General features: G+C 51.0%; 1 protein-coding gene across 2 annotated transcripts in view; it reads left to right on the plus strand.

Annotated features, from left to right (window-relative positions):
* The window catches only part of AGAP1 (ArfGAP with GTPase domain, ankyrin repeat and PH domain 1), a 551,033-nt gene that overhangs the window by 468,155 nt on the left and 55,130 nt on the right, over positions 1-27,748 (plus strand). For both annotated transcript variants that reach the window (XM_042950624.1, XM_042950625.1), the window contains 3 exons: positions 1,836-1,990; positions 5,882-5,972; positions 15,422-15,644. In XM_042950624.1, coding sequence (XP_042806558.1) covers positions 1,836-1,990; positions 5,882-5,972; positions 15,422-15,644 — 469 coding nt within the window. The remainder of the gene's footprint in view (positions 1-1,835; positions 1,991-5,881; positions 5,973-15,421; positions 15,645-27,748) is intronic.

The following is a 27,748-nucleotide window of genomic DNA, read 5'->3' on the forward strand; positions in this document are numbered from 1 at the left end:
ATCCCCACCATTCCTTCCCCCAAGCTTTCCTGGGTCTTCTCCAAGGGAAGCCCAGCTTGGGGGGGTGGGGGATGGGCTTCAGCCAGGGCCCGTCCTGACCTGCACTCAGCCCCGCACCCCGGCACACACCCTCATCACACGAGCCTTTAACGACTCCAGGATTGTGGCGGACCTTTGAGAAGCTAGGGGAAGCCGTGGGCCTTCTTGCCAGACGAACCTCATTCACGTGCCCTAAGGCCGGGCGCGTTAATCGGAGAAGGCTTTCAGCAAGTTTTGCCGATGGACGTACCTTCGGGTGCTGTTCAGAGCGAGGTCCAGCTCCCCGGCGGGCTGAATCCGAAAACTGCAGCAACGGTGACTTTACTCAGAGCACGATACCGTGAGTCACCAGAACGTGTCAAGATTTTGCGTAGAAGCGTCACGGCCCTGTTTCCGAAGCAGGTTGTGGTCATTTAGGGGAGTGGTTCCCCAGAGCAGGCCATGCATTGAGAATCCCCGGAGAGGGGTTGGTGGCATCGAAGGGTCAGGCGGAAGGGGTCTCTCCGCCTCAGTGGCTGAGGCTGCTCCTCTCCTGACACAGAGGGAAGCAGGGAAGGGTAGCTGGAGAAGTCTGCGATCGCCCTCCAGAACGGAATGGCACCCTTATCTCGAGGCTCAGGGGCTCCCGGGGAGGGAGGGCTCTGGGAGGGAAGCCCAGAGGAGGCCGGGCTGACCCGGGGAAGCAGGGAGCCGGGCAAAGGTCAGGGGCCGTGAGGGCTGCTCAGGAGCTGGGCTAGGGGAGCTGAGAGCGTGCGAGATGGGGGGTCTGGTGCCGTAGACGTGACCGCGTGCAGAGCGGTCATCGAAACCGTGGTCTGCCGCACAGGCCATAGGTGGTTCTCATCACGAATACCACCTTCTCACCGGGCAGTTGTCATGCAGCTTCACGAGCTTGGTGACTGGAAACCACAAACCAAATGAGGTGTTGTGCCTGTAACTCGTGCTCGAGATTTCTTCGTGGCTGCTGGTAACTGGCCACGCGGTCCCTTTTTTCTCTGTGGCAGTAACGAGGGGAGGGGGTGAGAGAACAGAGCGTCTCCCGTGGCCCAGGCCCTGTCAGCCTCAGTGGCACACGTCACTTAGCCGGTGGGTGACACTATGGAGTAGGTGACCTCTCCCCCCATCTTCAGGGTAAGCAAGTGAGCCTTGGAAGAGTCGAGACTCTGTCCCAAAGACCCCACTGCGGCAGGTGCTACAGCAGGGTTTCGTGGCAGGTCCCCCTCTTCTCCGTGCGGACGGTCGCCCCACGGCAGCCGTGAAGTCGCCTCCCATCGCCCGGAGTCCCGCCCCCTCTCCAGATGGGAGGCGATAGGACGAAATTCCGCCGCAGTAGCTCTTGTCCCGTCAAAGAGCAGAAACCCGCAGGCATCCCTGTTTGCCGCTGCGGTATCCGCGGATCTCCACGCAGACGCTAAGAGAAATCAAGAGTGTACCCCGACATTAGCGGGTATTAACTTAATTTTCGCCCCACAGATACCTCGACGGTGCAGCAAGCTGCAGTGTTATTTTTCCCGCAGTCGCTTCCTCCGTGCCCAGCACAGAGACGCTGACATCACTCACTGGTTTTCATTTTTCCTCATCCCCTGAGCATCGATTGAACCCCAGCTAACCCACGCTGGCTTTAGGAACCAAACCTTGAGTGTTTGGAGGTCGGCGGATTCAGATCTCCGCCGCGTGTGCTGCTGGCCCCATGCAGGCGCGATTGAACCCAAAGGCGCTTTTATGGCCGAGGCCCGGCAGAGGGGCCGCGGTCGCATGAAAGCTAAAGTCTTCATCCCCACCACTCTGTGTTTCAGAACAAGAAGAAAACTTTGAGTTTATCATCGTGTCCCTCACTGGCCAGACGTGGCACTTTGAAGCCACCACTTATGAAGAGCGAGATGCGTGGGTCCAGGCCATCGAGAGCCAGATCCTAGCCAGCTTACAGTCCTGTGAGAGCAGCAAGAATAAGGTAAGACCCTTAGCATGCCGCCCCCCGAAATCAAGAGCCGCTGATCGTTAAAGGGAAGTGAAGGCCCCGGAGTGATGCCCCAGGGAGGGGAGGCGTCATGTGATGTGTGTGATGGGCAAGACCCAGTTATCCTTCCTGAGCCACAAGCTGAATAATTGAAAAGATAAAAAAAACACTTTGTGTCGACATGTGTCGCGTGTTAGCATCCTCGCTCAGCCGCGGCCACGTCCGTGCGGCAGCACATTCTAAACCTTCTCTCTCTCAGCGAATCCCAAATGTAAAGCGTTGACCTCCTTGTGGTGCACCATGGGATCTTTTAGTTAGGCTCACGCAGCCACATTGATTTTGTTTTACGCAGAACATGCTCGGGAGAAGAGGGGCAGACTTAAAACTTTAACCTGTTCCCTCACAAGTGCGCCAAATTCAAACCCATGTCAAGCTGGAAGACCCAAGTCATTACAGATGGGCGTCCGGGAGGAGGAGAGGCGCGTATGCGAGCGTCCGGGGAGTTTGGCGAGGACACCGTGTCTGTCGCCAGACTCTGCTGATGACGCCCAATATGTGTTTTATTCGGTAACCCAGACGGGATTCTTGGCAGTCATTGAGCCAGAAAACAAACAAACAAAATTTAAGCTGCATTTTCTAGATCCCTCCGGCGATACTCCTCCGAGAGGACTCATCTTTCCCATGAGGGCTTCCCTCCGATTCCTGATTTTAGTGGCCTGGATGCTTTCAAACCCTTCTCTGGGACATTTTAGAGTCTTGAAGAGCATTTCGATTGTTCAAACTACAATCAACCGGAAACCGAGAGGCAGAGGCAGAGTATCGCCACCCACCTGCGGTTTCACTCGTAACCATTTAAGGAAATTTCTGCCGATGATTTATGCTCAGCTTTGTCATTGAGAAGGGAGTCTGTCTTTCAGGAAGGTGGCATGTCCTACTTCATCACCTTCTTTAACCAGGGTAAACCAGGCCACAGCCATTATTATTATAATGCGATTTGCTTCACTTCTGTAAAGATGTTTTTTACCCAAGGTGGGGAGAATCACCGCCTTTCCTTTCCAAGACCCTTGGCTTTACTGAGTCACATCCACAGATGGGGACTCCTGAGGCGAATGCGGGGAAGCTTCCGGATCTCCTCGAGGGTGGGGGTTGGTGACACACGTCCCACACAAAGCATGGGAGTCTAGTTCCAAAACCGGAGCGCAGAGGGCACGTGGCTACACAGACAGACGCATCCCCAGGCTTTGTACACAATCACAGTATTTCAGGTTAGGCTCTGAATCCAGCCCACGTCGTCCAGATTCAGGAAGAAGCGAATCTCCCGTTGCCTTTTTTTCCATTTCACACACTTGCCAGACCCTTACCAGCTCTTTGGGAGAAGAGACGGCGTCACTTCTGGGCCTGACGCAGACACCAGCCTAAAATGCTGTCCCTTTCTTCTAGCCGTGTGCACCCGGGCAGCGGTCTCCCGGGGGGCGGGGGGGGGGGAACCCATGGAGCACCAGGGGGGACGAGGTCGCACCTGTTCACCTTGGATATTTGAATGTCAGAGTGCCCAGCGTGGAAATCCTGTCCAATTTCCCTCCCAATAGCTGGAGGGAAAATGCAGACCTAGTTGAGAATGAACTCTTGAGAAGTTGTAGCTGCCTGTGGGTAACTCAGAGTTGGTGGCGGGCATAGGCATACACACACACACACACACACACACACACACACACACACTGCGGAAGTCGGACAGGTAGAAGGACGCAGGTAGGCACATGTACACATAGTCCAGATGCCAACGCAAATTGTTAAATACACTTTGAATACTTGGGTGTCTAACCAAAGGGATTAAAATCCTAGTGCATTGTGTTAATTACATAGTAGAAGTGAATAAATTAATAATTTATGTTGCTAGGTAGTGAGCACTCAGTCGTTTCCCATCAAACAGGTGACATGAGTTGGTTCAGCTTATGCATTCTGACATGAAAATCAAGCTTATTTTAAGTGTCCTCTGAAATTTGTTTGGGTTTATCCCAAATTAAACTTATACACCATAAGCCTTTAAAAACAGTACGTAACACCATGGGGGAGGGGAAGGGAGAAAAAAGGAGGGGAAGGAAAAAAAAAAAAAAGAGAGAGAGGGAGCCAAACCATAAGAGACTCTTAAAAACTGAAAATAAACTGAGGGTTGATGGGAGGTGGGGGGGGGGGGTAGGTGACGGGCATTGAGGAGGGCACCTATTGGGATGAGCTCTGGGTATTGTATGGAAACCAATTTGACAATAAATTTCATATTTAAAAAAATAAAAACAGTACGTATCCTGGGGTGCCTGGCTGACTTAGTCCATAAAGCATGCAACTCTTTTTTTAATTTTTTTTAATGTTTATTTATTTTTGAGAGAGACAGAGACAGAGTATGAGTGGGAGAGGGGCAGAGAGAGAGAGAGAGAGAGAGAGAGGGATACACAGAATCGGAAGCAGGATCCAGGCTCCAAGCTGTTAGCACAGAGCCTGACGTGGGGCTCGAACCCATGAAACATGAGATCATGACCTGAGCCGAAGTCAGACGCTTATCTAACTGAGCCACCCAGGTGCCCCAAGCATGCAACTCTTAATCTGAGTCCTGAGTTCAAGACCCGCATTGAGTGTAGAATTTACTTAAAAAAACAAACAAAAGTTAGCTTAAAAAGACAGTACATATTGTTTCTCCGAGCACCTCTGCTTCCAAAAATTTGTCACTAGTAAGTAATGACAAAAGCAGGCAAAGTTTTAGCAATAAGCGAGTTCTTTACAGCACTGTTTACCCTGGAGAAAAATTGGAAGCCACTAAAATGTCCATCAAAGAAAGCTTCATAAAGAAGTTCTTGTAAGTGGAACAACTTCAGATGATGACATTGGAGAACAGCATGGTGGCATTGAGAAATGACAGTCATTAGGCTAAAAGGCAGATCTAGGGGTACGTGGTTGGCTCAGTGGGTCGAGCGTCCGACTTCGGCTCAGGTCACGATCTCGCGGTTCGTGAGCTTGAGCCCCGCGTCGGGCTCTGTGTTGACAGCTCGGAGCCTGGAGCCTGCTTCGGATTCAGCAGTCTCCCTCTCTCTCTCTGCCCCTCCCCTGCCCACACTCTGTCTCTCTCAGTCTCTCAAAAATAAACATTAAAAAAAAATAAACTTAAAGGGCAGGTTCTAAAGCAATATATGCCGGCTTTTTCAATAAGTACGTGTGTGTGTACAGATCGTGCTAGAAGAATAGATATCAGAATGTTAATAAAACCGAAGTATGGACGATCACATCAACACTTACAAATTTTATATTGTTCCTTTCTCCCTTCTGTATTTTTTTTAACGTGTTGAGGGAAGACAGTTACGTATCTGTTTAAAAACAAACGCCGCTCCCTGCCCCCACCCGCATTGGTGACCTAGTTGCTGTGGCAGCCGAGATAGTCTCCATATGGAAAGGGAGTCTCCAAGGGACAAAGCGTGGTTTGGACGTGGCTTCCCGGCGAGGAGCCACGGGCTGTGTCTCACAGCGCTGACTGAGCCCCGATCCACGGCTTGTAAAGCGGCTTCTCATTCTCTCACCTTTATGGAAGCAGGCACCCGGCAGGGCGTGTTAACCAGCGGCAGCTGGTCTGTGCCGACTCTCGAATGACCCAGAACTTCCCTCCGTCCTCCTTTCCGGTGGAGTCCTCTCATCTGCTAGGTCTTGACCCGGTGCAGGAAGCCTTCTCCATCAGTTACGCTTTTTGCCCAGAGACCTCGGGAGAGGAAGGGACGGCTCGAAGTGGCCCTCATCCTGTATCTGCTGACAGACGGTTTGGTTTTTCCCCGACGTCTCCAGCGGACGTGGAAACGTGTCCCGGGTTCTTACCTCTTGCGTTTGTGTGTCTTCCTCCATGCACAGTCCCGACTGACGAGCCAGAGTGAGGCCATGGCCTTGCAGTCGATACGAAACATCCGAGGGAACTCCCACTGTGTGGACTGCGAGACCCAGAGTAAGTGTGGGCCGGGGCGGGGGGCTGGGGGGCCGGCAGAGGGCGGCGGGATGGTCCGGCAAAGCCCCCGTCACAGCAACCCCGCTTCTGTCGTTTTCCCGTGTGAGGGTTATTGTGTCACGTAAGGGCTTTTAAGGAATTGACACATTCTCGCTTGGATTTTACTTTAACACCATATCCTTCGCCCGGAGGCCCCACTGATGGCACCCCAGGTCTCGCTTAGGCCTCAGGCCTCGGCATTCCGAGGAACGGCAGTCACCCCACGCCACGGGTTGGCCGCGCGCCCGGATTTCTGTGCCAATCCCAGGAATTAACCTTTTGCTTAATCAATCATCATATGCTTGTTTGCTTTTCCATAAAAATACAGTCCGTTGTTAATTCCCGCCCAGAGATTTCTGGAGTTTGGTTTTTTGTTTTGTAATTTCAAAATCATTTTGGCATCAAAACAGTTCTCTTTTTTTTTTTTTTTTTTTTTTTTTTTGCAATGTTAAATTCAGTATACGCTAAAGCATCTGATTGAACTCCCAGACTTCATAATTACTTCTTGGTGCCTTGGAGTAGCCCAGTTTTACTTCGTGCTTCCTGCTGTCCAGTACGGAATATGCTTTTCCCTCTGAGAAAGTCATTTTGTTATCTGTATCCTTGAGGTTAAAGACCGACTTCTAATTCTCTGTACCCCCAGCCCTCAGCACAGCACTGGGTGCATTCGGTAGAACTTTTTCCAGCCATGTTTTGTGTCATGAAGGTGTGTTTTGATGAGAGGGAAATACAGGTGAGACAAGGTGAGAGGCCTTGGCACCGGCCGTGGTGTCACCTGGGAATCGCAGGCGTGTGATGTGGTCCTGGCCGTCCCCGAGCCCGAGCCCGGTGGGCGAGGCGGGACCCAGAGACCACAGAACCCGCCACCGCGGAGAAGGGCTGTTTCCGGATGCCCAGCACCTCCAGCCGCCTCTGTGCAGAAGCCGGGGTTTGCAGGGAGCGCGGGGCGCCGGTGGGACGCGAGCAGGTGGCCGCAGGAGTCGTCGTGTCCGGGGAGCAGCGGGACAGGCAGCGGAGTGGCGCTCACACGTTTACGACCAGCGTGTCTGCTGCTGGGTTGGAAGCCGGTTGGAGCTGAGGGGGGTGAGGGTGCTGAGTGGAGAACGTAGGAGCCTTTCTTCTTCATCCATAGACACTGGGAACTCCTTCCCGGTGTGAGAGCAGAGGTGAGATGTGTTCTGAGCCGTGCGGCTTGGAATCGAGCCACGGAGGGAGGCGGAGGCTGCCGTGGGGGTGGTCCCGTGAACAGAACAAGCAGACACGACCTCGGGGCTGTCACAAAGGAAAGGGGACGTGCTTGGGGCGCCTGGGGAGCTCAGTCGGTTGAGCGTCCGGCTTCGGCTCGGGTCATCATCTCACTGATCGTGGGTTCGAGCCCCGCGTCGGGCTCTGTGCTGACGGCTCGGAGCCCGCTTTGGATCCTGTGTCTCCTTCTCTCTCTGTTACTCCCCCGCTTTCTCTCTCTCTCAAAAATAAATAGATTTAAAAAATTAGAGAAAAAAAACAGGGGACACATCTGCCCTGAGCAGCCACTGTGTTGCAAGGCAGGGACAGGAAAGGTCCTGAGGCCAGCGTCCACAGCCCCCACGTGAGAGAGGGTCTTGAAGCACTTCCTTGAAGCATCTTTTGTTTGAATTTTTGGATTTTGCTTTCAAAACGTGTCGGGAGATGAAGTTCCAAGAGAGTAGTTATTTGACCTGTGTGTTGTTATCAAAAAGTCTTTAGAGTTAGAATTCTAAAAGCACAAAATCTGAAAGCTGTTAGAACCTCCGCTAGGAAAGGCACCTACGATTGCTTCTGCCATATAGCTAGAGTCCTTGGAAAGGGCCGATTCCGTGGCTCACAGGTTCCGTGGTATGTGGTGCATTGGAGGCCAAGAGTCCTTTCTGAGAGCAGGTAGGTCGCTCAAGTGCCAAGGTGGGGGTGAGACACAGAGCAGCGGGAGAAGGGAGGCTGGTGCGGGGGTGGGGGGCGCCACCCGAGTTGGGGGGGCGCCACCCAAGCAGATATTCAGGGACAGAGGGAACAAGGAGAGGCCGAGTGTGACAGTTGCAGAGGAAAAAGAGATCACGGGATCCCATTCCGTAAACATCTGGTCTCCACCAGGCCCGCACCTGTCTTCTGTGATGCTTGTGACTGTAAATGCTGGTGTTGCCGTGGGCCCCACGTACAGGGGAGGAAATGGGGCATCTGAAAGTCCGAAAATAGCCGATTTTGGTGAAAGTGCTGGGAAGTGCACCACCCACACCCTCATGATGAACTGTGAAACTCCCACAAGGGCAGTTTGGCATCGTACATAAAAAGCCATAAGCAAGTGGCCGCCCCACACTCCAGCTGTGCCCTCCAGGCGCCAAGCCCGTGGGGATGAGCAAAGGGCCTCAAAGACCTGGCTTTGAAGGTGTTCGACACAGTGCTCTTTATAGAGCAAAAAGTCAGAACATCCCACGTCTGCAAAACCGGAAGAACCGTTCGTGGGGATGTCTTCTCGGTGAAATAATGTGCAACCTGAACAAGTTGTGTAAAAAATACACGAATGGAGATGGAGACACTTGGGAATGTACTGGAAACGAAAAAGTATTTAGTCAGTGAGTCAAGGAGAGCCCAGTGAATCATTTTCGGTATTTAGGCAGAAAAGATCTGTAAGGATGCATTCCAGAACGTCGACCCCACTTGTCTCTGAGCGGTAGGGTCCTTGGTGACGGGGGTTGTCTCGATTATTTTATAAGTGAGCGCGGATGCGGAGGAAATTGCACACTGGGTGGTCTGTGTTTTGGTGTGTGCGAGTACGAGGTCAAACGTTAAACGTGAGAAAAGGCTCTTGTTTCTGGGTGTTGGAGAAGAAAAGCTGTTAAGGTTGCAGCTCTCTGCCGGCCCGAGAGAGCCTGCTTGCTCCTCACGGGCTCCCGTCCAGGGAGCTGGCCCTGCCTGAGCCTTCCTGGGGACCGCACAGGACACCCCCCAGCACCCTGAGCATCCGAGCTGAGAGGTCATCTCTCACGCTTCCAGGGGGTCTGGCGGGAGGGGGCGGGCCTGCCAGACCACAATTGTGGCTTCCTTGGACATCACGGGGTCTGGGCTCTTGTGTTCTACTGACGCCATAATCCCCTCTTCAAGGGGGGCCTGGGGACTGGGCCCCGGGGGCCCCTCATTGGCATGTAGCCGAGGCTGGTTTTTATTGTTCTTACTGACTAAAGGGCTTTCTTTTCCATTTTGTTTTCTTTTTTTCTTTTCTTTTTTTTTTTTTTTTTTTTTTTTTTTTTTTTTTTTTGTTGAGAAAAGAGAAATTGAGACAAGACAGACAGTGACTGTTTCTGGTCCCAGGTAGCTTTGTGCGTTCTCCGCTCTAGTCTCTCCATGCTGTGCCTGTCAGCTCCTTTGACTTCCAGAAGTTCTTATCAAACCACGATGCAAAGGAAGAGGTCCGTATCCGCCCCGGCGAGTCGCCTTCAGGACTGTGTACCATCGGCGACAGCATGGCTGTGCCTCTCTGGGAGCCCTGGAAGTGGCCAAGCCCCTCCGCACAGCCCAGTGGCACCCCCGTGGCACTGCGGGCTGGCACGGAGCTTCGCTGGGGGGTGGGTGGTCACAGAGGGCCGACATGGGGCTCCGTGCCAGTCTGCAGGAACAGAGCGGGCCCTGCCTGGCATGTCCATCAGCTAGCAGTGCCCAGGGGGTTGCCTCCTGGTTCCCTCCGTTGTCTGAAGGCAGAGACGCCCTAAGGGGCCCACCCCGCTGGGGTCCCTTCTCCCAGAGCTTTGGCAAAGGGCCTGGCTCTCGAGATAACGGTGGGTCAGTGCTGATGGCCGCAGGAGACACGGGCCACCCGGACAGAAGACTGTCAGTGCCAACGGTGCTTGATCTGTGGCCAGAGAGGGTACCGGTGCAGATGTGACGCCCACCTCGGAGAGGGACAGGATCAAATCCAGGGAAAGCGGCTGCCCTCTCACCTGTGATGGGGCAGGGCAGAGGCAACAGCAGGGCACACGCTCCTGTCCTCCACCGCGTGGCTGGAGACAGAGGTGGCAACAGCCTCCGTCACCAGCAATGACGGTGGCTACACAATGAGCTGTCACAACATGAAGAATTTTTTTTTTTCCACGTTCGGTCGCTTACTTTGAGAGAGCACATTTGCATGGGAGAGGGAGCAGGGAGAGAGAGGGAGAAGGAGGGAATCCCAAGCAGGTTCCACGGTGTCAGTGCAGAGCCCAGCGCGGGGCTCTGTCTCACACATCGTGAGATCATGACCTGAGCCAAGATGGAGAGCCGATGTTTAACCGACTGAGCCACCCAGGCTCCCCAAGCACTGTTTTCAATAGAAAGTACTTATGGATATCGTTAAGTGCGCAAAAGCAAGAGAAAGCTTTTTTCTTGCACGTGAATATGCACAGGTCAAAAAAATGAGTTGACCGTAACGGAAGGGGGTGGTAGTTCTAAAGTTTTCTTTCTTTGTTCTCTATACGTTTCTTTAAATGAGCTTATTGTTTTTATAATTATAAAGGGGTCTTAAGATTGAGAGGGACTTGAGGATGTGGGTTCCCCCCATTGGCAACTTATTGTCCCCTCTGAGGGTGGGGCCCAGTGGTCCAGTGGTGTCCAGTGGTCATGTGAGAGGAACGTTGTGGGAGGACCACTGTGTCCCGTGGTCAGTGTGGGAGGAACGTTGTGGGAGGACCACTGTGTCCCATGGTCATGTGGGAGGAACGTTGTGGGAGGACCACTGTGTCCCGTGATCAATGTGGGAGGAACGTTGTGGGAGGACCACTGTGTCCCATGGTCATGTGGGAGGAACGTTGTGGGAGGACCACTGTGTCCCGTGGTCAGTGTGGGAGGAACGTTGTGGGAGGACCACTGTGTCCCGTGGTCATGTAGGAGGAATGTTGTGGGAGGACCACTGTGTCCCGTGGTCAATGTGGGAAGAACGTTGTGGGAGGACCACTGTGTCCCGTGGTCATGTAGGAGGAACGTTGTGGGAGGACCACTGTGTCCAGTGGTCATGTGAGAGGAACGTTGTGGGAGGACCACTGTGTCCCATGGTCATGTGGGAGGAACGTTGTGGGAGGACCACTGTGTCCAGTGGTCACGTGGGAGGAACGTTGGGCTCCAGATGCCACATCCCCTTCTCTGGGTGATCCCCCCTGGCTTGTGAACACAGTACCCCCCCACCTCCAGTTCAGTTGTGTCCCCGTAGGGCTTGGGGATTTCTGTGTCACTTGGGATTTGGGGCTGTGGAAACCCCCAGCCACTTGTTCTTCCTGAGAATGTGCCAGACTGCGTGGAGACACTGTCCGCACAGCTGGTAGACCCCGGAACCCTGTTTCCCGGAGTGGGTGCCCATCTGTGGAGGGAGTTTGGAAGCCCACAGCATCCACCTCTTGAGGAGCCGCGGCCTTAGGATGTTTGTGCTTCTGGGAAATCCTGCGGTGAAGCTAAGTGTCAGACAGGGTCCGGACTCATCGGATGGCGGAAGCCTTTGTTTAGAACCCCTGCTGCCAACCGTCCACCGGGAACACGCTAAGGAAAGTCTCACCCCTGAGAGCCCTCGAGAACCCGAGAGCTTGGAGCCCTGGCGTGGGTCTCGCCAGCATGCCTGACCTTCGTGGACAGGCTGGTAGAGGCAGCTCAGCCCCTCCACTGCCCCAAGGCCCCGTCATCCGTGATGCCTTGCTGCCTACTCGGTCAGAGCTGACCCCTCCCTCCTGGCTGGTCTGCGACGCCCTGGATGGAAATCACTGGCGTGAACTCCTCCCGCCGTGTTGTATTAACGTTGTCAGTGCCTTTCTCTCTCGTGTCCCCCTGGATCTCAGGGACCGCCTCATTTATCTTTGTGGACCCCAGGCCTGCACACGGGAAGGGACACCAGCCCCAGTCCCCCAACTCTAGATGTCCCAGAAAAACCTAAAGTAGGAGCACGTTCAACCTCCGGCTTCTGCCGCTTGCTCTTTCCTGCAGGCATAGACAGGAACTGCAAATTACATAACCGTCAGCCTGACATCCTTGGGTCTTTGCCCAAATGTCGCCTCAAAGAAGCCTTCCCTGACCACCCCTGGGTTTAAATCACACACGCGAATCCGGCTCCCTCTTCTGCTCCCTAGCGGGGTTCTCTCGGGGCACGCCCTTACCAACGCGTTGTGTGTTTGTGTGTGTTGTTCTCGCTTTTTCACTGTCGGTCTGCCCCGGAGAACCCAAGTCCCACATTTCTGTTTCCAGGGGTGTTTGTGTTCCGTTTGCTGCTCTGTCCCCCGAACCTGGCACGGAAACAGCGGTGGATTTGTGAAGGAATAAACGTAATTCTAGCCAACACGGAGCACTGCGTTTCCATGTGTGGTCACCTCACAGCATTTAACGCTCGGACAGCCCCACGGGGACGGGCCTTATTAGCCTCATTTCCATCCACGGCCTGGAGAGCAAGAGACACTTGCAAGGGGCAGACGGGGCAGGAGGGCGTGTGCTGACAGGCCCGTGGGGGTCCCTGCGCTGGACAGGGAGGGCCCTGAGGCCGGAAGGGGAGACAGGAGACGATTCAGAGCTGCCAGGCCGTGTGGCCTCACCTGTAGGCCTAAAGCGGCAGCCCAGGGCCGCGACACCCCAACACGTCCCGGGAGGTGCGGGGGGTGTGACTGGTCAGTTCTGCTGGCGATGCTTAGCTGCTGACGCCTGCTAAGTTGTCGTTCTCGTCTGTTGGAGCAGAGGCAAGGCCATCCTTCCTGTGGCCCCAGCGGCAGGGCGCTCAGACGAGGCCACGTCCCTGTAGCCCTTGGACTTAACTGAGGTGACCCCAGGTCACAGCCATGCTTCACTCCCCTCCCGCCCTTGGTATTTCTGATTCTCTAGCTTTCACGGAGATCCGCGTGCGTTCGTTGACTTGTGTCCTGTGCGTGCTGTCCTCCTTCCGGGGACACCACAGCAGGGAGGCCTCTGAAGCTCATGGGGGAGGGCAAGGCGACAGCGCATTGAGTTCTAAACCGGGGATCGGGGGCGGTGGGGTCCTGTGCCCATAGGAGAACTTGGAGAATGGTTGCGGTGGTGGGGCGGGCAGTGGCACCTGGTGAGAGACTCTTCCCACGGCTCAGGTGAGCGGCATGCAGTGACCGTGGGGACAGTGTGTGAAAGTATTCACCAGCGGTGCTCGGTGATGGGTGGAGGTGGGCACGGGAACCTCGTGGCTTCCTAGGACGTGCGCCCCGCCTCATGCCAGCCCTGGGGACAGGTCCCTTGCTGTCGTTGGGCTGTTCTCTCCACCTGAAACTACACACGGGGGCAAGCTATGCGGAGAGGTCACGAACGGGAAGAGGTTGGCGCCCCTGACCCTACCCCTTCCGCAGGGAAGGTGCCGTGAAACGGGGCACGTGTGGGGAGCACCGGGGACAGGAGGAAGGGGACGGACATCGAGAGACTGAGGTGCTTGGTGGTTGGCTGGCTGTGGGAGCGATGGAGAATCAGGGTCGAGTCCCAGGATCCCGGCTGAAATAAGGGGTGAACCGGTGCCACTTGCTGGGATGGGGTTGCCCCTGGCAGGAGACGACATTCAGTGAAACGTGGACAGGGAGGTCCCTGCAGGATTTCCAAGTGGAAATGTATGACGGTAATCACATGTGCAGCACGGAGAGAGGAGCGTATATCTGTGTTCACTGAGGCAGATGGTATCTGTGGATAGTTGTTAACCATTGGGTAACAACGAGATCTGTGGGTTGCATTGAGTTGGCTTAGGAAAGAGCATAGAATCAAGAGACAAGCCTACAGGACCCCCTGAAGTAAGGGGCGGGTTCAGGAGGAAAAGTAGGGAAGGAAATCAAGATGGGGAGCCAGACGAGTGCTAGAAAGATCCAGGGAGGGTACCGAGCAAAAAGGCATCTGAAGGCAGTGTTGTAAGGAGGGCTAACCAGAGATCAAGTGAAATGATGATTAAACACAGCCCTTCAGATTTTGCATGACCTGGTGACTTTGGCTGCCCTGCTCCAGCAGAAAGGTGGGGATAGAGGCCAGGTTGGGATCGAGAGGTACAGACACAGAGGTGGTGGGTGTAGAAGTAGGGCTGTGAAGAGGCGCAACAGGGGTGTCCCGCAAAACATTCCCCACCCCACCCTCCTCTCTGATCATCCCACAAGGCCCAGGCCAGGCCTCCTCCATGCAGCCCTCCTTCTTTCACCTGTTATGGCCAACCTCTTCCTTCCCACTCTGCCCATACATTTACTCTTTAACTGTACCCTTCAGTGTTTAGTCTGCATTTCCTTACTCTGTTTATTTTTATGGTTGACTATTGCTGTCATTAGTTGGGACGTACATTTCCTCTTCCCGACCGCAATGTCTCTGAGTCACGGACCTCTCTTCTCTTCCATCTCCCCCATGGTATCCATCACCATTTTCCATGGTGTATATGAGATATGAAACAAATGGCTGGCTGATTTCTGGTGAATGAGTACAAGGCCCCTCGACTCTTCAAGGGGACCTGGAGTAAATACCGATTATTCCTGGATGACTTAAGCCTCACTTGATTCTGTCGGTGGTGAAAGCCATTGGCTGTCAAGGTGAGAGCCATATTTGCAAATCCGCCTCAGCTCTAGAATCTGGCACGCAGCCAACCTGGGGCCGGCCTCCTCAGTCTTCCAGTGCTGCCAGCCAGTTTCACACTGGGAGTGACCCAGCTCAAGGGTTCAAGCTGTATCCCCTAAACTCATTCGTTGCCCTTGGTGCATCGTCACAGCCTAAAGCGCTGCCATTCACTCTGCAGGTCAGGGTTGATCCAGCGAGGTCATCACCTAACCAGTGGACCCTGCCCACCATCTTGCCAGCAGTAGTAGATAAGTTGGAGCTACTCCAGTGGTCCCCCTTATGTAAGGTCGCTGAAAACCATGTCTTCATTGTAGTGTGCCTGCCTGCCTTTTGTCTTTGAAATCTGCAAATGTGTCCATCTTATGACTATTGAGAACTCAGATATGCCTGTGGTTGCTGAGGTAGTTGTTTACAAGGGATACCGTAGCGCTCTCGAGTGCTCTCTTTCCTTCCGTCAGCAGCCGTCCACAGTAGATGCAAGTCGTGTATGGTTCTTTTCCACGTGTATCTGCGCTCTATGGTTCTTTTCCACGTGTATCTGCGCTCTCGAGAATGCTACTGTCGGGGGACTGGGAAATGCATTTCTCTGTCCAAATCAGTGCCGGCAGCTGTTTTTATCATGTAGGGAAATTCCTAGGCTTTGGCCGAAGCCAGATTGTTAAAAGGCGCCCCCAACATATCAAACCTTCTGAGATGCCTAAGACGCTATGGAGTCCTGGCCAGGGAGCATGTCCAGGCCACGTGATTCCAGGGAGGGACTGCTGGGTGTGAGGTCTAGTAACTGGCCTCTTTGTTCCTGAGATCCTAAGGGCGGTTGGAATGAGTGGTGACGGTCTGACCCCCTGTTCCTCTTCCCACAGACCCTAACTGGGCCAGTTTGAACCTGGGAGCCCTCATGTGCATCGAGTGCTCGGGGATCCACCGGAACCTAGGCACCCACCTTTCTCGAGTCCGGTCTCTGGACCTCGACGACTGGCCCATCGAGCTCATCAAGGTGATGTCATCCATCGGGAATGAGTTGGCCAACAGCGTCTGGGAGGAGAGCAGCCAGGGGCGGACGAAGCCCTCGCTGGACTCCACAAGGTAGGGACGTGGGAAGGTGTATGGCTCGAGGGCATTCTGCCAACAGTTAGACAACTGGAAATGACCTTACTGCTTACCGACAGGCTCAACATGGATGGCCCTGGCAACCTGTAGGAATAGTGAGGAGCCCGCATAGAAATGTCTGTGTTTAAAATTGGTGTTCAGCAGACGTGGATAATTCAGACTCCTTAATTTTTTATGTTTGTTTTTACACCTTGGGGATTCCTCTCTCCCTCTTAGAAATGTATTAAGCTTCCGACCTTATGAATATATCACTTTAATTAATACATTTCTAATAGGTGTAAGCTGTGCTGTTAACACTAATTACGAATTTTTGATTCTTTAATGTTGTTATTCTTATATGTTTGATAAGCATCTGCTCAGTTGGTTTCCCTCGTCCCTCCTACACATACACACACCCACAATAAGTGAGTTTATAGTAACAAAATATATTTTATTTTCCTAAAATATATTTCTAACACATTTAATCAGCCAAGTTCGGCATAACGTATGGTGAGTCCTCATTAATGTTAATTGTTACGCAGTGTAAAAAACGCATTTATTTTGAGCCCATTTATTTTCTCATTTTTCATTTACAGCTATTATAAACCGTTTTTGAGTACACATACATATTTAATGTACCTAAGAGGTGATAAAATGGCATGTCTTCCGAGAAAGCCTGCTTCATCGAGGAGAGTGAGTCATTCCATCTCGGCGGGCGGCTGCCCCCAGGAGGAGGCGTCCAGGGTCACGTCTCCACCTCTGACGGAGGGGCAAGGGGCTCGCTTTCTGCTCTGGCCTCTCGGGTGTGTGAAAAGAGGGACGGAGAGAAGGGGTCTCCCTTCATTAGCACGTTTTAAAGCCCTGTGGCTTGTTTTGCTGGGGATGAGACCGTGTGCAAGTGCCCATGGCGGTCTGCGGTTGTGCCCCACTTGAGGCGTGAGAAGGCGGTTTCTGCCGCTGAGCAACAATAATTTGCGCAGCGTCGGTGGACTTTGTTTTACGAACGCTGAAAAATGAATTTGTGGTGCCACCTTCGGTTCACTCTAGAGAATGAAGCTGGTGTGTTATTAACCTGCTCTTCACGTCAAGCGTCCTGTGGGGAGGGGGGCAAAGGGAGAAAGAAGCACCCAAAGCGTATTTGTCTGGTGTTGCCTCAGTTGGCTGGGTGAGCTGCTCATGGGTGAACTCCACCACGCAGTGCCTACGGGGACAGCTTAACTACAAACTGAAGAAACAGTACCCTTTTCTGAGTTTTTTATCTTGACCTGTTTAACGCTAACATAGAAATTAGCAGGCCGTCGAGTAGGAGCATTCTTAAAAGACAAATTTATGTATTATTAATATCTATTTTTTCATAGATACGGTTTCCTTAGGGGATAGTTAGGTCTAAAAGCGAAATATGATTGGAAATCAGATTGAGCTTAACGTAGGAGTGCAGAGAACATTGAGATAAGTTGGAAAAAAAATTAATCATGCATTTTATTGTTTGTGTGTAAAAGGAACAGATATGTTATTTGTAATACCCTGAATTGGAAAAGTTTGTTTTTCTAAATCTATCATAATTAGCTACTGTTTAGAGTGTTCAAAGATATGGGTTGATACTTTTAACTGATAAGTGTTTTATATTAATTTCATCTTCATCCATAAGTGAAGGTTGTGTGCGTACAGGGACTTGATTGTTCTAATTTGTATATTTGAGTTAAGTTCTTGAGTGCATAACTTTCTCTTCTCTCCAGCATTGTACACATCCCATGTTTATATTTTGGACACATTTTATAGTCTTCCTTTCTCACTTACGAAGTGACTGCAGCAAAATCCCAGCTTTTCTTGGATCCCATTCGCTGTTGGCTAAGAGCCGCTGAGTTTCAGCCCTCTCTCTAAGGCTGTGGTGATGGTGATGTTGCAATGTGGTGTTTCCAAAGGGAGCTTTGGAATATCTAACAGGATGAACAGCTTTGAGAATTGAATGTCTCTTCGTGCCTTTAGTAATTCTCCCAGGGAGTTTTGTTTTTAATTTATATTCAGCTGTTACTCAGCGAGCGCTTTCTTGTAGAAAAGAAGCGATAAAGGGTGATTTCGCACCTACAGTGATTTGTGAATGTTCCGGGGGGGCCAGCTGAGGGTTCCAGGACTCAGGAGAATTCACAGTATAGAGGGATTCCTATAGCCAGTGTGTCCCAGGGAAGTTTCACTGGAGAAATGGCACCTGAACTGGACTTTCAAATGTGGGGTGACGTCCAGGCCTGGGGGGGGGGGGGTGGGGGAATGAACATGGCCTGGGCAAAGTCAGGGCCTGTGGGGGAGTACAGAAACTGGGGAGTCACCACCCATGGAGCTGGGCCACCAGGTAAATGAGGAGGAGGGGGGATGTTGGGGCCAAAGCAGAGCAAAGACTGGGGAGAGCCTTTGAGCTGGGGTGTATTATAACAGCACCTCCGGAGTGGCCAGAGGGTGAGGGTTTATGGGTTCACGTGTGATCCGCCTGATCCAAAAGTGCTAAAGGCAGCTAGCAACGTTGTTGGACGGGATGGAGAAGAGGCAGGGAGGCCAGTTGGAAGGCTGTGGTCCCGGCGGGTTATACCTAGAAAGCCGTAGATACACACTGTCAAAAACAAAGAAACAGCTTTGCATTAGTGGTGCACCAATGATTCAAACCCTCACCATCTTCACTGCCCCGTGCAGTTTCCTCACATAGAAAGGAAAAACGCAAAGTTGGGGCTAGAATCTCCGCGTGGAATTCGGTCTGTGAAAGGAGAGTGGATATGGAGCCTGGATCCCGCCGTCCTGGGACAAGGAAACGTGCCCCCCCCCTCCCCGCCCCGACACCCACCACCTGTGGTCTCTGCAGAGACCGTGATCGTTAGTCCAAACAGCAGGGGGGAGGGGGGAGGTCTTCTAACCTGGCCCTAAGGTAATTTCTAAAAAGAAATACTTTAATAAATTTTTATTCCCATCCAAGGAAAGGCCAAGTGCCATGGATCCAGCTTTGGATCTCTTTGGAAAAGAGAATCTTCGGAATTCTTTGGAAAAGGGCCCAGCTGCGTTCCCAAGCAGCCCCGTCCATTCCGTCTTGTTCAGAAGATTCATTCTGACAGTGGAATATAATTAGAAATGGGCCGTTCTTCCCCAAACACACACGGCGCGCACGCACACACACAGTTAGGACCGTGAGGAAGTAGAATACAGCCCATCTTTCTGCAAAGAAACAACCGGTTCCCCGAAACCACCTCGTACTGGCGTCACCCAGGCCTGCGGGTGAGTTAGGAAAACAGGCGCCTTTGACCAGCTGGCTGGCCTTCTGCTCGCTGTCCCTGCACCCCTGATGAGGGCAGCTTCGGACGGCTCGTAATTGGTTCCAGGGATTCTCAGCCGCCCTGAGAACTGCCGTTCAAGCTGGAGCAGCGTTGTGATCAATCGAAGCTGACGGCGGTGAAGCGGTATTGACTTCCCCTTCCTAAACCGGGGAATCATTAGTCAAGAAAAGCATCTTTTAATTACTCCCAGGAAGAAAAAAAAAAAAATCTTTTTGGATGGATTCTGCAACAACTGCCATTTTTTTCCCAGTGCATTCGATATTAAATTTATTGTCTCAGGAGGGGAGAGGATGCCCTTCATCCCCCCCCCCCCCCCCCCGGTAATGGAGGTTTAATTCAGAGAAAGGAGCAGGGTAGAGGATATCGATGCCACGACAATTAACTACATCTGGGGTGGAATCAGAATTCCCCTCTCTAATTGCTATTGATATCATTTAAGCACACACTTAAAATATTGATTTTAAGTGCAGATGCTGAAGTAGGAGAGCGGCGGTGACAGTGGATGGAATTTACTAGATTTTAGGGGCCTAAGGAGGGGCAGCGGTAGGCTGTCTGTGGGGCGAGGACTCCGGGACGCTTGGCGTGCGAGTTGCGTATCGCACCATACGCTGTGTTGTTGTGTGCGGTTGGGGTGTGGGGCCTACGGCAGCCAGGCAGGACTCTGGTCCCAGTGTTAGCACGCACGTTGTGACCATCGGGCGAAGTCAGGGAGCTCTTTGGTGACCCTTTCAAATCAAGGAATCATAGGCTCGGAGGCAGAGACATCAAGTGCACGTTTCTCGAGTGAATGAACAAACGAGCAAACGAGCGCATGGGGCAAAGCAGGAACGGGTCCGCTTGGAACCCACGTGTCCAGTGCTCTTGCTGACCTGAGCGTCGAAATTCCTCGCGCGTTCGTGGAGGAAATTGGGGCTCCCATGTTCGCCAGCACGCGGCGACGGCGTCCGTCCCTGCAGACCTCTGACATCTTCCCCTCCCCGGCCACGCGGTGGCTACTCTGCCTCACTGTGGTGTGTCCTTCTTCTCTATTCCTATTCCCCGTTCCACTTTGGAAGCTTTCCGGGTTGACTGCAGTGACGGCAATTTCCTAGCAGGGCCGAGCGGAGCCCTCCGGGACGTGGTCCTCGCGGCCGAAGCTGGACTCTGCTCGGCTGCCTGGTTTGTCTTCCCGACTCCCGTCTTAGGGTCTCAGCATCGAGGCATCTGGCCCGCGAGGGTGTGCAGGGACCGGTAGCCGTTTGCGTCCCGGGGCAGGTAGCCTATTTACACGGTGGTCTGAGAGCCAGCCGATTCGGTCTCGGAAATCAAAGGAGCCTGGACGTGTGTTTTCGGTGCTATAAAGAGCCCTTGGGAGAAGCTTGAACCCCAACTGAAATCCCCCTTCCTTCTGATCCCACTTGGAAGGGAGCCACGTTGCTGATTTAGTATACACTCTGCTGCCTCTCTGAGCGTTCTTTTTCCTTCTGTCATTGTCACCTGCATGCCTCAACTCCCCTCTTGTCTTTAACCTATAAAAAGATGCCACCTTCGGGAGGAAGATTTGGGGCCGGACGTCAGAAATCTGCGTGGGAGAGCCCGGCCGCACACTTCCAGACGGAGCAAGTCTGCCCAGTGACACGAGTTCCGGTCCTTTTTGATTTGGGAACACGACTTTCATCTTATTTATGCACACGGAGATATTGATAAAGGGGAAATGTATCCAAACTGAAAATAATTGGATCCCCACCGTTAACTCTGAGATATTAAAAGCAGTACCACTTGGCCACGTCTTTGTCTCGTTAGGTTTGATCATAAGATCACAATGTAGTAATCTCGAGCTCAAATTTCTGGCATAAAGATGCACTGTTCCAAATGTGGCCTCAGGGAACACGAGTCCCCGCACAGCCCCAGGATTATCTCATCTTATTATTTTTCAACAGTTCTTGGCCCGCTGAGGTCAGTGTTTTGTCTCTTTTGAGTGTTCCTCTATGCTTGACACCTTTTCCTATTTTCTTTCTTTAAAAAAAAAAAAAAAATGGGCAGGGGGAGGAATGGGGGGGGGGAAGAAAGGACTCTGCCGTGATGACCAGAACCCATCTGTACTTGGGTGGCATCTGCTCCCCACATGTCACTTCCCTCATTAACAAGCAATTGAATTAATTAAATGCTACTCAGAACACGCATAACAAGCTACCGGCAGTGTCCAAATTAGCACTGATAATCAAGGATGATTTCCTTTATTATCCTGCTAAGTGGTGCACAGACTCTGATCTCCCTGTCTGCCCTCATCTATTTACATACCCCCAGCTTCTGCCTTTGGAAGCGGAGGTTATCTTACCTAGTTAATTTGCCACGATCACCAAGCATGGCGGATTGATGCCCTGCCCCCGCCGCCACCGCCACCGCGCGGCCCCCTCCCCGCCTGCCCTCCCCCAACCCCAGCCTTTGTATCTCAGGCTCACTGATAAATTAAAGGCCACCCCTGTGGTCTCTCAAGTGAGTAATAGAGGCAGAAATTTCATTTTGCAACTGGCTGATTTAATGATCCAAAGGGTAATTAATGGCCTGATTATCTTAATGTTAAATATGTCCGGCAGCAATTACTGTGACCTCCCGCTTGTCAAGGTCCGGGCTGTGCTCTTCCTTCAATTAAGTTCTCTGGGGCTTAATGGTATGAATAAACTCCTCTGATTCTATCATCCCGGACGGACGCAGAGGGTTCAGGGAGCTGGGGGCTCGTTTGGAGTTTTAATCAGCCTGTCTCCTACTCCGGCGATCAGAGTTAACAATTAGAGCAAGGACAGCTTAACTTTCTTCTTCCCCGTGCCCAGCGCACCACCACCCCCCCGCCCCCCAACACCACGACGCACGCACTTTTGGGTTATTTTATTTTATTTATTTTGTCTTATTTGTTTCAGCGCTCTCAGGGAGAATCCTGTTTGTGGAGGAAGACGTTGCATTGCATGAGGCTCGTCTCTTCCGATATAAATTATCATGTGAGCGCTGTGGTTTTGCTGTTTGACAGGCTTAATTAATTGGCAGGAGCCCCCGAAAATGACAGTGCCACTAATTGCAACTCAGAGTGAATTTCTGTCATCGTGGTGCGCCTGTCAGCGGGCATGCCCTGGCCCCAGCCGTCAGAGCGGCCGGCCCTCCCCGTCCAGGCGGGGACAGTATCCCCAGCGAGCGAGGACACAGGCACGCCGTCCGCGTGCAGGGGCGACGTTTACTGCCAATAAAGTTTATGTGGCCACAGCTCTGCAAACCCAACAGCTGCTTGGGGACCTCGGATTTTACTTCAGATGTTTTAGCGACGTCCCCCTAGCAGGCCGGCTTGGATTCAGACTCCGAGCACCATAACTCACTTCACACCCCTCCAAGACTGGACGGCCCTCATTAGCACGTTGCTAAATAATGCCTGAGTTTACCCGAGCTTTCCCCAGATCAGAAATATTCCACCATAAATATTAAGCCAATTAGGAAAACGTACAAATGAGAAGTGCTTTAACACTGCCTCAAACATAAATACCTATAGATTACAGTTGACAACAGATACAGCAGATCATCCAGTAATCCGCGGTCGGGGAGCGTGGCGGGAATGTGCCCTTGGTGGCAGTGGTCTCCGATGAAGGTATCGTTAAGGGACCGGCTCCAACTGTAAGAAAGGGGAATCGAAGAAGATTCTCCCGACGGCCAGGTGAAACAGGATCTGCCTTTCGCACGATAAGCGTACCTTACGTTTGCCTTTGAACCCAGGTGCACGAGAGACTGCTCTTGGCGTCTTACGGCCGCCTGCTGCACGTGATCCCCGGCTCTTTATTTGATCCCGCGGGAAACCAAATGTGTCCTGGGAGCCAGTTTTGCTCCCAGGGAGCTGTCTCGAGCTGAAAATCCCTATCGTGTACTCACTGAAATGTAGCAGTGGAGACAGTTAAGGGGTTTTTTTATTTCTAGGAAATGTCATTACTGCTGCCACATGAAAATGCAAACCCAGCAGCCTCCAGGTGTCCTGGGCACGCCTGAGCCTCTGTCCATTTGTGAGCGGATATAAGGGAATGGGATGTTAAGGTTAGCCTTTCGGGGTCTGAATTGCAGACCACAGAAGACATTCTAAACGTGGGCCTGTAAATACTTTCTAAAACAGTTGCCTCTGCCTGGATCCCTGCAACAGCAGAGCGTTTTCCGAAGGGTCTTTTCTTTCAGTGTCGTTTTGATTATTTTGCACCGGAAACTTTCTGGCCCCTGAGGAACCTTTCTGCTTCGCGGCGCTGTGCGCTTTTCCTTAGCACGGAGCCATCCTGTGACACACGACGATCACCGTTTTCCAAGTTGAGGAAAACGCGGAGTTACTTACCGCCTCGAGTCATCTGTGCAGGGTCGCACACAGGACTTCGGGAAAGATCTCTTGAATTCACGATCTGACCACTGACACCTGCTCGTGGTCCCTTCTTGCGACTCCTGTCTTTGCTCTCTCAGCCTCATGTGGCCAAATCTGGCGGCCAGTTGTGGCATCTAGAGATACTGGTGTCCCCTTCCTCTCTTCCCTTGGGCCCGGCTCACAGTCTTAAACTAGCGTGGTGTTTCCGTGTGTATGTGTTACTCATGTAAAGGTGTAATACGTGATACTCTAACTGCCATTTATCTCCACTCCTGAAGTCCAGTGGCCTTGCTTACGTAACTTAGGTATAAAAAAGCATCATCCACTTTAGTTTTTTGCATTCATGTGGCAGACATGATCTCTTAAGTCATGCAGCCATGATTCTAAAGTCTTAATTCTCTGCAGTTGGTGCTAATCCCAAGAGCTTCTACAGAAAACAGGGCTGAGAGCTCTAAATATCAGAATCAGCCACCATAGATGTGTGGTTCGAGCCCTGCCTTTTCACGTAACTACATCCTCTCCCTGCCCAAACCTCCCTCTGTTCATGCCCCTGCCCTAGTGTTGCCTGTTGAAAACGTTTGGCTTGTATTTAAAGAAACAAACAAACATGGGGTGCCTGGGTGGCTCAGTCGGTTGAGCGTTCGACTTCGGCTCAGGTCGCGATCTCACAGTTCATGAGTTCGAGCCCCACGTCGGGCTCTGTGCTGACAGCTCAGAGCCTGGAGCCTGCTTCACATTCTTTGTCTCCCTCCCTCTCTGCCCCTTCCCTGCTCATGCTGTGTCTCTCTCTGTCTCAAAAAGAAGTAAACATTAAAAAAAATAAAAATAAAAAAATAAAAAATAAATAAAAAAACAAACAAACCACAATCCTATTTGTTATCTGCATGATGAAATGCACAGGCAGGCCAGAAGATTTCTGGTTTGGGTTCCATGACCGGCATCTTCTGAGATTTTTGATTTAAGACAAAACAAGAAGGCATGTTCTCATTTCTAAAATGAAACTCGTCATTATTTCCACCCACTTGGTCATGTACCTTTAATGCTCAAAGAAAACAATATTTATGAAGTCTCCTGGGTTCCATTTTATCTGGAAGACAGAATCGGCTTTATACCTGGGTCCTACGGGCTGATGGAGACAAGTGGCCCATGCCCTCTCGGGTGCTGGCAAGGGTCTGCTGATGTAGAAGATACGGCTCATGTTTATTTTGCTTTATGTCTATAGAGCGGTTTATTGTAGCATCGATATCACCCAGAGGTGCATGTCTTTGGACCCTGCCCCACACCTACCCAATCAGTATCCCTGGGGTAGGGCCCAGCGATGTGCTTTCACTCTCTAGGAGATTCTTATGCACATTAAAATTTGAGAAGCATCGGTCTACACCTCCACCAAGTAGCATAAGTAGATATCCACAACCCTGCCTGGAGTCCACTCCCTGTCTTAGCCCAAGTGCCTGGAATTCATTCCTTACATCTTGAGACCCAAGTGTCTACCCTTTTTCTTTACCAGATGCTTGTCTGCTCTAGCATATCCAGTATGCCAACCCAGCAGATGCTACTACCCAGGGAGAAGATCTCTGTGTCTGGCCCCAGTACAAGGGGATTATACACTATGATCAAATGTCATTTTCCCCAGAAATGCAAGGTTGGTTCAACACACAGAAATCAGTCGAGGTAGGGCCACCTGGGTAGCTCAGTCGGCTAAGCGTCCGACTCTTTATTTCAGCTCAGGTCACGATCGCACGGTTCATGGGACAGAGCCCCACGGCACAGAGACTGCTTGGGATTCTCTCTCTCCCTCTGCCCCTTCCTTCCTTACGCTTTCTCTCCTCTCCAAGTAAATAAATAAACTTAAAAAAAAAAAATCAATGGATGTAACACACTACATTAATAGAATAAAGGACACAAAGTACATGATCATTTCAAGAAATTCAGAAAATAAATCCAACAGAATTCAGTACCCTATCATGATATAAACACTCAGCAAACTGGGAATAAAAAGGAACGTCCTCAGCCTGCATCTGTGAGAAGCCCACACCTAACATCCTGCTTAATGATAGTGTCCTGAAGGCTTTCCCCCTAGGGTCAGGAAGAAGGCAAGGATGTCTACTGTCTCAACTTCTGTTCAACATTTTGCTAAAAGTTCAACCCAGGGAATTAGGCCAGAAAAAGAAACCAAAGCCATCCGGATCATAAAGGAAGAAGTAAAACTACTTCTCTTTGCAGATGACATGATCTTGTATATAGGAAATCTCAAGGAATCTACAGTGAACTATTAGAGCTAGTAAGTGAGTTCGGCAAGAGTGAAAAGTACAGAATCAACATACAAAACTCAACTGTAATTCTGTACACTTACAATGAAAATCCAAAATAAAATTAAGAATAAAATTTCACTTATAGCATCAAAAAGAATAATATAGTTAGAATAAGTTAGCCTGTGTACTGACAATTTAAAGAGATCATTGAAAGAGATTAAAGAAGACCTAAGTAATTGACAAGATATCCCATGTTCATGGACTAGAAGACTTAATATTCTTAAGATATCAATACTCCTCAAATTGATACATAGATTCAACTCAAAATCTCTGCTTTTTTTTTTTTTTTTTTTAAAGAAATGGACAAGCTGATCGTATAGCATATATGGAAATACAAGAGACCCCCAGACAGGCAAAACACTCTTGAAAAAGATAACAAAGTTGGAGGACACACACACCACAATTTCAAAACTTACTACAGAACTAAAGTAATCTAAGGCTGTGTGATATTGGCCTGCGCATAGACATACAGATCAACAGAACAGAGCTGACTGTTTTGAAATAACCCATACATCTGCGATCAGTTGATTTTTTAACAAAGGTGCCAAGAACATTCAATGGAAAGAAACAGCCTTGACAACTGATTATCCACACACAAAAGAATGAAGTTAGACCTCTGTCTCATGCCATCTACCAAAAAAATTAGCTCCAAATGAATCAAAGACTTAAAACTGAAACTATAAAACTTTCAGAAGAAAACATGGATAAATCTTTGTGACCGTGGATTTGGCAGTGGTTTCCTAGATACAACACCTCTAGTACAAGCAAAAGAAGGAAAAATAGATTGGACTTCATTGAAATTAAAAGTCTCAAGCTTCAAAAGACAATATCAAGCAAGTGAAAAGACGACACACAGAATGGGTGATGATATTTAAAAACCGTATATCCAATAAGGTCTAGTATCCAGATCATATAAACAATGTTTACAACTCAACCATAAGAAGACAACCCAATTTTTAAATGTGCAAAAGACTCTGAGGAGACATTTCTCTAAGCAAGATAGACAAATAGCCAGTAAACTCATGAGAAGATGCCAGACATCCTCACTTCCTAGGGAAATGGCAATCAAACCCATACTGAGATATACTTTACACCCACTAAGGATGACCTTACTCAAGAAGATGGACAGTGGTGGGTGTTGGCAAGGATGCAGAGAAATTGGAACACTCATACACTGTCGGTGGGAATAGTCAATGGCACAGTGCCTTGGAAAATAGGCTGGCAGTTTCTCAAAAAGTTAAACAGAAGAGTTACCACGTGACCAAGCAGTTCTTCTCCTAGGTGCGTACCTAAGAGAAATGAACACATGTCCATACAAAAATTCGTACATGTGTGTTCGTAGAAGCGTTTTTCATAATAGCCAGAAAGTGAAAACACCAAAGGTCGGTCAACAAAATATGGCCTGTCTATACAATGGAATGTTATTCAGGCATAAAAAGGAATAAAGGACCTTACGTGCTACAACTTGGGTGAACCTTGAAAACATCGTGTTTGGTGAAAGGAGCCAGACAGACACCAGAGGCCATGCATTAAATGATTCTGTTTATATGGGACCACCAGAATGGGCCAATCCATGGAGACAGAAGGTAGATTCGTGCTTATGGGGGGTCTGGGTGAGGCAGGGCAATGAGCTACAGGGAGTGACTTCATTTGGGGGATACTGAAAAGGACCCGTATGTCCATGGTGGCGTTGGCAGTATAACTTTGTAAATATACTAAAAAACCACCGGATTATACACATTTAAAGGATGAATTTGATGGCATTGTAAATTATGTCAATGAAAACGAAAAGATGAGAAGGAATTTCACAGGAGACAGGCGGAGCAGGACCTTCCACAAAGACTGTGGGCCAAGGTGCGGAACTACCTGTGGGGGAAAGGTTGGCCCGGTCGGTATGTCGGCCCCTCGTTTGGCACGGGGTCCCGTGGAGGAGTCTGTCCGGTGCAGTGCTCTGGGCAGTGGTCATACTTCAGCCGGAACCTGTGCCCATGGAAGGATAGTCCAGAGGTGAGTGAGACCAGGTTGAAGAAGGCGGTGCCTCGCGTCCAGGTGCACGAGTGAGCCGGAATCCTGGACCATCCCTGCCAGGGCTCCGGGGGGGAGCCTGTGAGAGGCCAG

Source organism: Panthera leo, chromosome C1, assembly GCF_018350215.1.
Source record: "Panthera leo isolate Ple1 chromosome C1, P.leo_Ple1_pat1.1, whole genome shotgun sequence".
Lineage (NCBI taxonomy): Eukaryota > Metazoa > Chordata > Mammalia > Carnivora > Felidae > Panthera > Panthera leo.